This window comes from Oryctolagus cuniculus, chromosome 7 (genome assembly GCF_051225735.1).
Source record: "Oryctolagus cuniculus isolate XC-2025 breed Fujian yellow rabbit chromosome 7, ASM5122573v1, whole genome shotgun sequence".
Lineage (NCBI taxonomy): Eukaryota > Metazoa > Chordata > Mammalia > Lagomorpha > Leporidae > Oryctolagus > Oryctolagus cuniculus.
In genome coordinates, this window is record NC_142873.1 from 157,520,862 (window position 1) to 157,534,153 (window position 13,292).

At 60.8% G+C, this 13,292-nt stretch overlaps 1 protein-coding gene across 4 annotated transcripts in view; it reads right to left on the minus strand.

Annotated features, from left to right (window-relative positions):
- The window catches only part of C7H1orf167 (chromosome 7 C1orf167 homolog), a 25,286-nt gene extending 12,204 nt beyond the window's left edge, over nt 1-13,082 (minus strand). For 2 of the 4 annotated variants that reach the window (XR_016210255.1, XM_089299296.1), the window contains exons 1-7: nt 8,467-13,082; nt 4,377-6,217; nt 4,239-4,282; nt 3,632-3,818; nt 2,872-2,996; nt 1,268-1,383; nt 797-944 (exon numbers count right to left, since the gene is read on the minus strand). Coding sequence is in view for 2 of the 4 variants with exons in the window: in XM_089299296.1 (XP_089155422.1) it covers nt 797-944; nt 1,268-1,383; nt 2,872-2,996; nt 3,632-3,818; nt 4,239-4,282; nt 4,377-5,330 (1,574 nt within the window). In the remaining 2 variants the exon portion in view is untranslated. Of the gene's footprint in view, nt 1-87; nt 764-796; nt 945-1,267; nt 1,384-2,871; nt 2,997-3,631; nt 3,819-4,238; nt 4,283-4,376; nt 6,218-8,466 lie in introns of those variants that run through there. The other 2 variants (XM_089299298.1, XM_089299297.1) reach the window with 2 other exon arrangements.
- Between the last annotated feature and the right edge of the window lie 210 nt (nt 13,083-13,292).

A 13,292-nucleotide genomic window follows, 5' to 3' on the forward strand; every position in this document is an offset into this window, starting at 1 on the left:
GCTCCCCTGCTCACTCGCTCTTTTTTTAAATATTTGTGTAAGTATCAGAAAAGCAGAGTTAGAGAGAGAGAAATAACTTCCACCCACTGGCTCGCTGAAGCCAGGAGCCAGGAGCTCCATCCAGGTCTCCTACGTGGGTGCAAGGACCCGAGGACTTGGGCCATCTTCTGCTGCTTTCCCAGGCCACAGCAGAGAGCTGGATCGGAAGTGGAGCAGCCGGGACTTGAACCAGCGCCCATATGGGATGCCGGCGCCGCAGAGATGCTCAGCCCACCACGGCACCCGCCGGCCCCGCTGCCCTTGCTCTGACGTTGAAATTTCACCTCCTTCCCACGGCCCACAAGGCCCCGCGTGCTTGGCCCCACAGACCTTTCTCCAACCTCCCTAGCGCCCCCCCCCCCCGAATAACAAAGCTCCAGCAAGGCTGGGCCTCATGATGAGAATGTGGCCACAAAGAGTGAAAACAAACCCACCCATCAGTTCCTTCCCTTCGCAGCACCTAACTCGGGGGCAGCTGCGCCTGCCACGGGACTGCTCGTTTCCGGTCTTCCCCCAACCACCACCAGCTGGTGGCGACGGGAGGCCAGCACAGCTCAGATGGGCTCGGCTCCGCTGGGCTCCACTCGCTTATCAGTGAATCCCAGGCCCTGGCTGGGCCAGCGGGTCTCAGGCATCCTCACTCAGGGACAGCTGTCTCCACCCCTGTTTGTACCCTTATCTCTCAGCACCAGAAGGCACAAGGGCTGACTTAGGGGGAGCAGGGTCCCCACTCCCGCCCTCCTCCACGTCCCCCGACCTGCACAGCCAGGCTCTGTGGTGCTGGGGGCCCGCTGGGGCCCCCCCAGCCGCGTCTGCAGTCTCGGGGGGCTGCCCGGTGCCCCGAGTGCTCTGTGCGGCCTCTCCCCGGATGGCTTGCTGCTTCTGATGGCTCCACAGGAGGAAAACTGGAGGGAGGAGAGGAAAGTGAGCGAGCAGGGAGAAGCCTCAGGGCGGGGTCGGGGCCTCGCCCAGCTCTGGAGCCACGAGGGAGGGACGTGGCAGCTCCACGGTCAGGCCTCTGGGTGGACCGCCTCACCCCAGAGGTGCACAGCCCAGGGTGAGCGCTCCTGGATTTGTTGGCCTCAGGCTGTTGCTTCACATCCCTGGGCCTCAGTGTTCCGCGCATAAAATGGGCACAAGCAGATGCTCCAACCCTTCATGCAGGAGCCCCCTCCGCCCTGCCTGGCCTGGCCCCGCCTCCCCGCCTCCCAGCGCCCCACCGTCTCACCAGCCAGCCTCCACAGGGCCTGCGGGACCTGAGCTCTGCCATCTTTGTCACCTGGTCTCTGCCCGGGATGCAGCTCAATGGGCCAGGCTTCTGTCTCCTCCCTCGGGCTCCCTGGACTAAGAGCGAAGTTGCCCAGAGAGAAACGGACGCCCAGCCCAGGAGGACACTCGGCCCCCGCCTGTCCATCCCAGCCTGAGACAGCGCCGGGTGCCCTCCCACCCCACTCGCTCCCGAATGGTAAAAGCCTCTTGGTGGGGGGAGGGGGAGGCCCTGCTGCTGCTTTATCTCTTCAGCCCTGTCCAGATTTTTCTTAAATTCGAGAGACAGACAGAGATCTCCCACGCCCTGGTTTGCTCCCCGAATGCCTGCAGTGGCCAGGGCTGAGCCCGGGCAGAGCGGGGAGCGGGAACTCAACCGAAGTCTCCCACGTGGCTGGCAGGGACCCGACGACTCGAGCATCATCGCTGCCTCCCAGGGTGTGCATTAGCAGGAAGCTGGAGCCGGGAGTCAGAGCGGGGACTTGAACCCGGGCGCTCCAGTGTGGGACACGGGCGTCCTAACCACCAGGACAATGCCTATCCCAACTTGGATTTTTTTAAAAGATTTATTTACTTATTTGAAAGTCAGAGTTACACAGAGAGAGGTAGAAACAGAGAGAGAGAGAGAGAGAGAGAGAGAGGAAGGTCTTCCATCCCTGGTTCACTCCCCAGATGGCCACAACGGCCAGGACTGGGCAAGGCTGTAACCAGGAGCTTCTTCCAGATCTCCTATGCATGTGGCAGGGGCCAAACACTTGGGGCATCTTCGGTTGCTTTTCCCAGGTCATTAGCAGGGAGCTGGATCAGAAGTGGAGCAGCCAGGACTCGAACTGGTGCCCATATGGGATGCGGACATCACAGGCGGCGGCTTTACCCAGTACGCCATGACACCGGCCCTCCATGTGGATATTTTTTTTCACAACAATCAAGTATTAAAATAAATGTCATTGAAATAATTATTTTAAATACACTTGCTCAAGCTCAAAACAAGAACAAGGGGCAGGCTTTGTGGTGCAGCGCACTGAGTCAGCACTCGCGTGCATCCCGCACTGCAGTGTCAGGTTCAAGTCCCGGCATCTCTGCTTCTAATCCAGACTCCTGCTAGTGCGTCCTGGGAAGTGGGAGATGCTGCCGCAGTGCTCGGGCCCCTGCTGCCCGTGTGGGAGCCCTGGAAGGAGGCCTGAGGACCGGCCTCTGCCATTGCAGTCATGTGGGGCATGAACAAGCAGATGGAAATCTCCCTCTCTCCCTGTCTACCACTCTGTCTTTAAAATAAATAAACCTCGAAAGAAAAGAAGGAAAAGGCGAGGGGAGGAGGCTTTCTTCAAGTATTAATAAACATCACACTGACGCCGCCAAGGTGTCCCCCACCTGGCAAAGCCATCTTGTGCCCGCTGCCGAGCCGGCAGGCTGTGTGGCAGCCCCTGCTCATCTGCTCTGTTCTTCTCGTGTCCAGTGGGAGGGACGCGAGGGGCAGCAAGGCAGGGGTGGGGGCAAGGAGGCCACGCTGACCAACCTGGGGGCCCAGCCGACCTGCTCTCCCGGGCGGGGGCCACCACCACTTACTTTCTTCCCAAGGAGGGGCCACGGCGCTGGCCTGCTCCAAGAGGAGGCAGTGCTGACGCTGCCTGGGTGTGGCCGCTGGTCCGGACCCCGCCCGGATGTGGCCGCTGAGGGGTCAGAGTTCTCCACTGGGTCAGGACAGAAGGGGAAGAGGGATGCCGGTGACAGCCCGGAAAGCGCCTCCCAAGGGAGAACCAGCAAGGAGCAGGGACCAGACCCTGACCCCTCCCCCTGCTCCGCCAGACTGTGAGGCCTTAACCATTGGTCTACCCTGCCACTTTGGGTAGGCACGAACCAATGAATGGAGAGAGAGCTCCCAAGAGGCAGGATTTGCTCTGGGAGCAAAACCTGGGGCTGGGCCCTCCCGAGCACCCTTTGCCAAGGAGGGAGGCTCGGAGAGGCACCTGCTGGTCCTGGCTGGCAACCTGCCAACCAACCAGGAGCTGCAGCCACACAGGAGGCAGAGCGCTGGCTAGGAGTCCTTTCTATTCACTAACTTACTCTCACAGCAACCCTGAGGGGTAGAGACAATGATTATCACCCCATTTTACAGATGAGGAGACTGAGGCACGCAGAGGTTACCTAACGTGCCCAAGGTCACACAGCTAGAAAGCAACAGAGGCAGGATTTGAACTAACAACACGCTCTACCGCTGAGCATCCCCGAGGCGCGGCCTGAGCCTAACAGGTGCCCCCATGCACGGAGCCTCCTCCCAGACACCTGGCCCTCGGCACCTCCCCCGCCCAACCTGGACACCCCTGACCTCTCGGAAGCTCCGGGTCAGCAGGGCCTTCCTGTGCTGCCGCCCTGCCGCCTCCAGCCGGGCCTCGCGCAGCCGCACGGCCCAGCGCAGCGCCCGCAGGCCTTTCTGTAGCAGCTGCTGGCGACCCAGCGCCACGGCCGCCGCCGCGCGCCTCCAGGCTCGGAAACATCTGGACAGCAGCTGCCGGCTGGGGGGGAGGGTGAGGGGGAGGGAGGGCTGATGCTGACTGGGGGAGGGGAGGTAGGGGGTGTCCACAGGGCCTGGCCAGCAGTTTCAAGGGGGACGCCCAGGCCACAGGGGAATCCCAGCTGCAAATAGGAGAACCTCCCTCGTGCTGCCGGCCACACTTGGAAATGCCAGACCAGAGAGCTCCCGGAGGCAGGGGAAGGCCCCATTTGACCGCCAGGCATCAGGGCCCCCAACCCAGGAGCTGCTGTGCCCACGTCCCTGTTCCCGGGGCCTCAGGGGGCTCCCAGCATCCCCAGCAGGACCAAGCGCCCTCCTCTGTAATTGCTACCACGGCCTCCCCTCCAGACAACGGGAGAGGAACTGTCCCAGGAGGATGTCCCCAACCCCCAAACCCCACCTCCCCCAGCCCTGGTCTCACCAGGCTGCCTGGGACTCCGGGGTCACGGTGGGCGGGGCCTCACGCTGAGAAAGGCAGAGGACCGATGGCTCTCAGCCGAGGAGCGGGGCACAGGCTGCCTGCCCAGGGGCCCCACCCCCAGCCTCCTCTGGCCTCTACCTGTGTTGTGCTTCTGACTGCCACCAAGGCCTCATCTGGCAGACCGGACCGACAGGAAGCCGTCCTCGCCTTCTCCCCACCGGCCTGCTCCCTGAGGGCCCCCACCCCGCCTGCTGCTCCCGAGAAGGCCGAGGAACGGAGTGGAGGAGGCCTGGGGTCCCCCGGCAGCCCCCTGCTGCTCTCTCCTGGCCCCAGGTGTGGAGTGGGGGGGACCTGCCGCTGAGAGTCAAGAACCCCAGACAGCCCCTGCAGAGTGGTCTCGGGCCACACCGGCTTGCCGTAGGCCTGAGGGTCCGGGACATTTTCGCTTTCCCTGTGACTCCGGCAAGCCACAGTGGGCCGGCTGGGTCGGGAGTGGCCTGGGAGTTCCCAGCCTGGGGGCTCATGGAATGCCGGGCACAGAAGACAGGTGGCCTGGTGCTCCGGCTGTCGCACGGGGGCCAGCAGCTGGGGAATGGCAGCGTGGGGCGGGGCCCGAGCCTGGCGCGGGGCAGGGACAGCCAGGTCCTCCAGCGTCAGGGGCTTCCCAAGGAGCCCGGAGGTCCGGCTCCCCAGGCCAGACCAGGATCTGGGGCCCGGCCGGGGGCGCCCAGCGAGAGGCCTAAAGCCCGGCCAGAGGGTGTCTGTGGCCTGCAGCTGGGACCGCCTTGGGCCAGGGGATGGGCGAGCCGGCGGCCTTCTCGGAGGGGGACGTGCCCAGGTCAGCGCGTGGGGCCCGGAGCAGCTCAGGGGGGCGGGGCTGCCAGTGCTGCTGAGGCCCAGGTTGCTTTGCTGGGCGAGGACGGTGAGGTCTCGTGCCTTCGCCGGGGGCCACGCGGCCCGGGCCCACACATTGCTCTGCTGTCGGGAGCTTGCACTGGCCGCCGGGTCAGGCGTGTCCTTCAGGGCAAGGCCCAGGCAGGACCTAGCACTGGCCAGGTTGCTCTGGACTGGAGAGGGCTCCTGGCCCATCATCGTCCCAGGGGAGGCTGCGGCGGCAGGCCCCTGCCTCTCGGCCTGGCACCAGGGCCTGCACCAGCCATGTCCACTGCGCAGGCCGCCACCCGGACTCCTTGGGCCTCTCCGTGGCTCTGAGGGAAGGAGAGACAATCATGCCCTGGGGAGGACCCAGAGCGTCCACACTCGCGTGGGACGGGGGAACTGTCCAGGCCTTGGGTGGCAGGGAGCCCACACTTCCGGGACCCGCTGCTCCCCCTGCCGACCGATGGCGGCCCTGGGGCTCCGGGCAGTGCCATTGGCGGCGCCGTGTGAACATGGAAGGGCACGGGGGTGCAAAGGGAGGCACCGAGGCGGCTGGGTGGGATTGGGGCGTGGAGGGGTGGGAGGGGGAGGACTCTGGGGACAGTGGGGGCAGAGTGGGCCAAAGGGGCCACCTTTGTGGGTAGGAGCGAGAGCTCACAGTGTCAGCATCTTGCCTGTGGTCACCCAGCTGGGATGTGAGTGGCAGAACCTGAATTTGTTCCTGGGCTGCTCCTGAGCCCTGGCACAGACTGACCCGGGGCCCCTCTGGACAAGGGCAGCACACAGGCCCTTTCCCGGCCCGCCCGCTCCCTTCCTGCCCCGGCCTCTCCCTTGCGCCCCAGGCTGGAGAGACTGGCCTGCTCCCACCGGGGCAGGGGGTTCACCTCTGAAATTAGCAAGGCCCCGGGCTGGCCTGCCTGAGAAAGGGGCTCTGCGCCCACCCAGGCCACTGAGTGTCTTGCCTGGCCTCAGGGGGACAGCAGGCCTAGGGGGCACATTCTCCTTGTGGCCAGCTTCAGGCCTTGACTCCAGGGAGTGCGGGGCAGTGGCGTCCTTGGTCCAAACCATAGTCGAGGCCGGGTCTGCTTGATCCACGGGCTCTAGGGGAGGAAGAGGATGGAATGTCCGGGCTCCCACCTTGCCACGCCACCCCCACCAGCTCTGCCCCCACCTCCTGCTGTCTCCCGTGGGCCCTGTTCTCGGGCAGCCCTCTCAGACGGGGGCCAGCAGGAAGGGTGGGCCCGCTTCCTGCCTTTCTCCTGTTGCCACTCCCAGACCAGTCTCGGCCCTCCTCTCTGGAACACCCTGGCCCTCAGCTGCCCGCAGGCATTGTATCTGCTCACGGCCCCATTCCTCGAGAAAGTCATTGTCACCTCCCACACAGCCTGTCTCAATTCTCCCTGATGACCCCACCCACCCAGAGGCCTCCAGGGACTCCTGGTCTCCCCTAACCTTGTCCTTGACCGACCTCAGCCACCTGCTCTTCTTGCAAACTCTGTCATCCAATACAACAGAACCCTCGCCAAGCATTGTTTCAGAGTCCACTCCCAGACTTCCACTCGGCTTCCTTCCAGTCCCAACAGTGCTTCCCTGGGGGATCCCGCCCTCTGCCCCCCCCCACCCTGGATTCCCTCAGTCCCGCCCTCAGCCGCCTCCTGCTCACCCTCCTGGAGCCCCCCCCCCCCCCAACGTGCAGCGTCCACCCTGCTGATCCTGAGCAGGCTGGAGTGGCTACAGGAAGCCTCCCAGCCCCGGTCACCCCCTCCCACACTGAGTCACCAAAGACGCTGCTGGGAAACCAGGTTCTAAGGGGAAGCCTTTGGCAATGTGGGTAAAATGCCTCTTGGGGCAGCCACATGCCGTTTAAGAGTGCCCGGGATCGAGTCCTGTTACTCAGTTTCCAGCTGCTGCACACTTGAGTCCTGGCCACCCTCGTGGGGACCTGGGCTGTGTTTCTGGCTGACTTTAGCCTGGCCCGGCCCTGGCTGTTGTGGACATCCGGGGAGTGAACCAGCAGATGAAGCAGTGCTCTCTCTCTCTCTCTCTCTCTCTCTGCCTCAAATAAAAAAAGAATCAGGGGCTGGCGTTGTGGCACAGAGGGTTAAGCTGTTGCTTGTGACGCTGGCATTTCATGAGTTGTAGGTTCAAGTCCCGGCTGCTCCACTTCCAATCCAGCTCCCTGCTAATGTGCCTAGGAAGCCAGTGGAGGATGGCCCAAGTCTTTGGGCCCCTGCCACCTATGTGGGAGACCCAGATGAAGCTCCTGACTGCTGGCTTCAGGCTGACCCAGTCCTGGCCATGGTAGCCAACTGGGAACCAGCGGATCTTTTTTAAAAAAGATTTATTTATTTATTTGAAAGGCAGAGTTACAAATAGGCACAGAGAAAAGAGAGAGAGAGAGAGAGAGAGAGAGGTCTTCTATCTGCTGATTCACTCCCAAGTAGTCCACAATGGCCAGACTGTGCCAGTCTGAAGCCAGGAGCCAGGAGCCAGGAGCTTCTGCCGGTCTCCCACATGAGTGCAGGGGCCCAAGGACCCGGGCCATCTTCTACTGCTTTCCCAGGCCATAGCAGAGAGCTGGATTGGAAGTGGAGCAGCCGGGACTCGAACAGGCGCCTACATGGGATGCTGGCACTGCAGGCCGCAGCCTCACCTGCTACGCCACAGCACCGGCCCTGATAATTTTTTTTTCCTAAGCAGTTTGCTGGGGCTGGCCCTGTGGTACAGTGGGTTGAGCTGCCATCTGTTACACCAGCATTCCAGGCTCCGCTGCTCCACTTCTGGTCCAGCTCCCTGCGGATGTGCCTGGGACAGCAGCAGGGGATGGCCCGGCCTCTTGAGCCCCTGGCAGCCACGTGGGAGACCCAGATGGAATCCTGGGCTCCTAGCTTTGGCCTGACCCGGCTGTTGTGGCCATTTGGGGAGTGAACTAGTGGATGGACAAACCCACTGCCCCCACCCCAGTAACTCCTTCAAATAAATCTGAAAAAAAGAAGAAAAAGCCTGCCGACCTCTGCCTCACTCCCTGCCTCCCAGCTGCTGACCAGCCTCATCCTCTGCTCCTCTCCCCTTCCTGCCCTCCAGTCCATGCAGGCTCCCGCCCCAGGGCCTTTGCCCTCCCTGTGGGCTGCCTGGGACTCCGCCCCTGTCTCCCTCAGCCTCCTTCCCGCTCTGCCCACCCCTGCACTTACTCCCCCACCCTGTACTGAAAAAAGAGCGAGGTCCTCCCTCCAGGGGCCCACGAGACACACGAGGGCAGGCTCTGCGGCCCCTCCCCACTCCCACCCCTCGTGTGCCTGGGGCCCGCAGAACAGCGCCTGGCGCACAGCAGGGACTGACAAGCTAGTACCTGAGCCGCGCGGGCACCGCAGTCTGCACCGCAGCCTCAAGGCCGAGGCTCCTTGCTCCAGAGAAGAGGACGCTGGCGCTCAGAAGGGTCCCCGCCCGCAAGGCCGGCCGCTGCCCGGGGGCCCAGCCCCGCCCACGCCGCCCGCCTCACGCCTCGCCAGGGTCGGTCTGCGGAGGCTCGGTCCGCAGGGTCTGCCGGGGGTCCCTCTGCCTGCCCGGGCTGCAGCCCCACTCCCCTCCAGGACACTCACAGCCCCCTCCCCTCCCCACTCAAAGAGCCCACGGCCAGTTTTCTGGCCTCCTGGACCCGCGACCTCGCGCGTCCGTCCTCCTCGGGTCCTCCTCCGAGCACACCGCTCTGAACGTGGAGGGGCCCTCGGCCGCGGACAGCTAACGACACCAGCTGGCGACCGGGCGGAGCGAGCGTCGGCCGGCAGAGAGAGCCCGCCGGTGCTAGCCCCGCCCCTGGGCGTGGCCGCGGCGTCTGCGCACGCGCGGGCCGGATCGCAGCGGAGGGCGCCTGCGGGCGAGGCTGTGGTACCCGCGTGCAGCCCCGCAAGTGTAAGGCGGGCAGCGTTCGGCCTCGGGATCCCTCCCTGGTCGCGCCGCGAGTTTGGCCCAGGCACACTTCCCTCAAGGCTCTCTGACGGTGCAGCTGCCAAGCCTTTGAGCTCGCCGGTCCCCGCCGGCCTCCGCGCAGCCCTTCGTGGCCTCCGTCCCGAGCGTGGGCGCCTCTGGGAGGCAGGAGCACCGAGCCCGGGTCGCGGTGCTGCGTGATCTGTGGGGGGCCCGCGCCTCCGAACCTCGGGCCGGTTCACGTGCCCCTGCTGCTTGGTGTCCACACCAGATGCTTAGTGAATGCAGGGCCTCCCGGGGCGTAGGCCCGTTCGCAACGATTCGCTTATTATATTTGATGATTTTCTTTTTTACAGGCAGAGTGGAGAGAGAGAGAGAGAGAGAGAAAGGTCTTCCTTTGCCGTTGGTTCACCCTCCAATGGCCGCCGCGGCCCGCACACCACGCTGATCCGAAGCCAGGAGCCAGGTGCTTCTCCTGGTCTCCCATGGGGTGCAGGGCCCAAGGACTTGGGCCATCCTCCACTGCCCTCCCGGGCCATAGCAAAGAGCTGGCCTGGAAGAGGGGCAACCGGGACAGAATCCGGTGCCCGGACCGGGACTAGAACCTGGTGTGCCGGCGCCGCAGGCGGAGGATTAGCCTATTGAGCTGCGGCACCGGCCTTATTTACTTATTTGAAAGGCAGAATGAGAGAGACAGACAGACCCATCTGCTGACCCACCCCCAGACGGCTGCAACAGCCAGGGTGGGCCAGGCCGAGGCCAGGCTCCCAGTGTGGGTGGCTGGGCCGGCACCTGAGCCACCTGCGGCTGCTTTCCCTGGTGCACGTGGGCAGGAAGTTCCGGCAGAAGCGGAGTGGTCAGAACCCAGGAGGGCATCCCGTGCACCCACGCAGCCCCCAGTCATCTTATTTTGGGAATTGCTAATAGTCAGATTTTGCCCGCTCCTTACATTTTTTAGGATTGCTAAAAATTTCTTATTCCTCGCCCTGGCCCCGCCTCACCCCAGCCACTGGCTTCGAAACTGTGCACTGCACACCCATTCTCTTAGTGGTTACCCAAGGTACATGTGTTTAAAGTCTAAAGTTAACCCAGGACTTTAGAATACCTCGTCTCTGGTTGGCTCCTCCTGAGTTACATGCTGTTATTATTTTCTCAGGGACTGAACTATTAGCTTCCTACGGCTCGGGTCTTCCTCCTGCAAAAGTCCCCCGTCCACCAGGATTCTTCGAGCATTTCTGCCCTGCAGGTGTATTGGTGGTGACATCCAATCAGTTTCCTGAATATTTCAAGATGGCTCAGGGTGCACAATCTTAGCGGGCTGTTCCTTCTCCCCACTCCCACCACCTCATCTCCCCGCCTTCTGGTATCTGTGGCTGCTACGGGGACATCAGCTGTAACCATCACTCCTAGGCCAGTATCTTTCCTTAGATCCTAACTTTTTGTCTCCAGAGTTCTGCATCTGTTCACTCTAAGTATTTACTGGGCCCCCCCACAGCTCTGTTGTGAGGATACAGCAGGGAGGGACAGGGTTGATGTGACTTCTGTTAGGGGATTGTTTGCCTTCTTAAATCTCTTCCCATTTTGGAAACTCCTCTGCCACCGTCTCCCTCAGGAAGTCTACAGTCTATACCTTCTTTCTCTGGTTCTTAAGCTCTCCTATGTTCTTTTTGCTGCATTCTATCTACTCTGTCTTCCACATTACGGATTCTCTCTTCAGCTGTGTTTATTCCATGAGTGACTGTGGGGAGCAATCCGGACTAGACTGAGTTACTGGAATTAAGACTTATTCTATGCATCTGCTCTCCCACAATATGGCGCTGGGAGAGAAGTAAACAGCTTCTGCACAGCTGCCTCCAGTTCAACCAATTAACTGTAGGACTTGCTCCTGATTGGAGAGCAGCGTACTCGGCGTGTGGGCAGCCGAGTTGGGATTGGCGGAGGAGGACTATAAAGGAGGAGAGAGACGGCATGCACCAGGAACATCTAAGGGGAACATCTATCTGAAGGAACACCTGTGCAGCCCCCGAGAAAGCCGGCCGGCGGTGTGCCGCTCCCCTGCGGAAGTGGGGAATGTGGCCAGGGGGAACTGCCCTTCCACGGAGGTGGAAGGGATAGTAGCCAACCCGGGAAGAACCAGCAGCAAACCCGGGGAGGGCCGAGCAGATGAAAGAACAGCACAGGGTCCTGTGTCGTTCCTCCACGAAGAGGGGGAGCGACATAATGGTGCCGTGACTCGGATAGGAAACCCAGGAGGGAAGAAACGGGAAGAAGTGGAAAAATACCGGAGAGAGAGACTAGCAAAGAGCCTAGGGAAAAGCCGGACGGAAAAGGTGCGGGAAGAAGCTATTAAAAGCCTAGGCACAGACTCGGATACGGACTGTGGGAAAGAAGTTAGGATTTAAAGTGAAAGCAAGAAGAAACTTAGACTCAGATACGGACTGCAGGTTGAAAGCAAAAGTGAAACCTAGAAGAAACTTAGACTCGGATACGGACTGTGGGGAGAAGCCAGGAGAAATGAGAGGGGAATATTGTTGGAAGAAAACTTAGGGAAACATACTGGGTAGAGAAAAATGTTAGGGAAAATGAAGCCGCCGCGGGGCGAGGCGCCGAGAAGAAGCCTCGGGGCGGGCGCCAGGAAGCCGCGGGGATAAGAGAAACAGAAGTTTAGAAGTAAAATGAGAGAAATAGGAATGCTGGTAGATAGAAGTAAAATGGGAGAGATAGGAATGCCCGGAGATAGAGAAATAGAGAAAAATAAGGCCTCCCCTCAACATGGCAATGAGAGAGCTTGGATTCGGTCTGCCTGATTAGTAAGGCGATAAGCACCAGCAGGCAGCTCGACCAGAGTATGAGCTGCAGGTCACCGAAGATAGGCACGAATTAACACCAATAAGTCACCCCACAACATGGCAATGAGAGAGCTTGGATTCGATCTGCCTGATTAAGGCGGTAAGCACCAGCAGGCGGCTCGACCAGAGTATGAGCCGCAGGTCACCGAACACAGGCACGCATCAGCGCCTAAAAACCTCCTCACAACATGGCGAAGAGAGGACCCGGATTCGGTTTGTCTGATTGATAGGACTTGTAAGAACCTGTGGCAACTCTAGCAAGCAGAGCAGAGTGTGTGCCACGGGGCACCGAAGACAGGCGCGTATCAACGCCAAAAATAAAAAGAAAGGGGGATCTGTGGGGAGCAATCCGGACTAGACTGAGTTACTGGAATTAAGACTTACTCTATGCATCTGCTCTCCCACAATATGGCGCTGGGAGAGAAGTAAACAGCTTCCGCACAGCTGCCTCCAGTTCAACCAATAAACTGTAGGACTTGCTCCTGATTGGAGAGCAGCGTACTCGGTGTGTGGGCAGCCGAGTTGGGATTGGCGGAGGAGGACTATAAAGGAGGAGAGAGACGGCATGCACCAGGAACATCTAAGGGGAACATCTATCTGAAGGAACACCTGTGCAGCCCCCGAGAAAGCCGGCCGGCGGTGTGCCGCTCCCCTGCGGAAGTGGGGAATGTGGCCAGGGGGAACTGCCCTTCCACGGAGGTGGAAGGGATAGTAGCCAACCCGGGAAGAACCAGCAGCAAACCCGGGGAGGGCCGAGCAGACGAAAGAACAGCGCAGGGTCCTGTGTCGTTCCTCCACGAAGAGGGGGAGCGACAAGTGACCGTTTCATCTGTAGAAGTCCTGTTTCTCTCTGAACTCCACCTGCACCTGTCTCTGCCCTGCGCATTCTGCTCTGAAATCACAGCTCCGGTGTCCCCAGCCAGGACCCAGAGGATGAGGTTTCACTCCTGCCAGGGAGGGGGGAGGGCTTCTCTCTGATGTTCTGGGTATTCTTTTGTGCCAGGGGTTTGAAACAAAATAGATTTTGAAACCACTGGGCTAGGGGAGTTCTTAAGCTCCCTTCAGGTTCAAATCTGGGATTCCAGGTTTCTAACTCAGATAAGTTTTCCAACACCCGTTGTCTCTAGGGTTACATGTGTGCACCCAGCACCCAACCCACCTGGGGACCTGGGCCCTCAGAGCCCAAAGGCTGCCAGTGAGCAAACCTGTTTCACTTCCTGAATATTTTCCCAATCTTCTGAATATTTCAAAAGAAAGCACTTAGTAAATGTTCTCAGAATGGATTTCAAAAAAAAATGGCCTGGCTCGCACCCTCCCTCTCTGAATAATTGACATAATACAGGTAATGGGATCTAACATTTATTCAACGCTTATTAAGTTCCATGGTTTTCGATCCTAACCC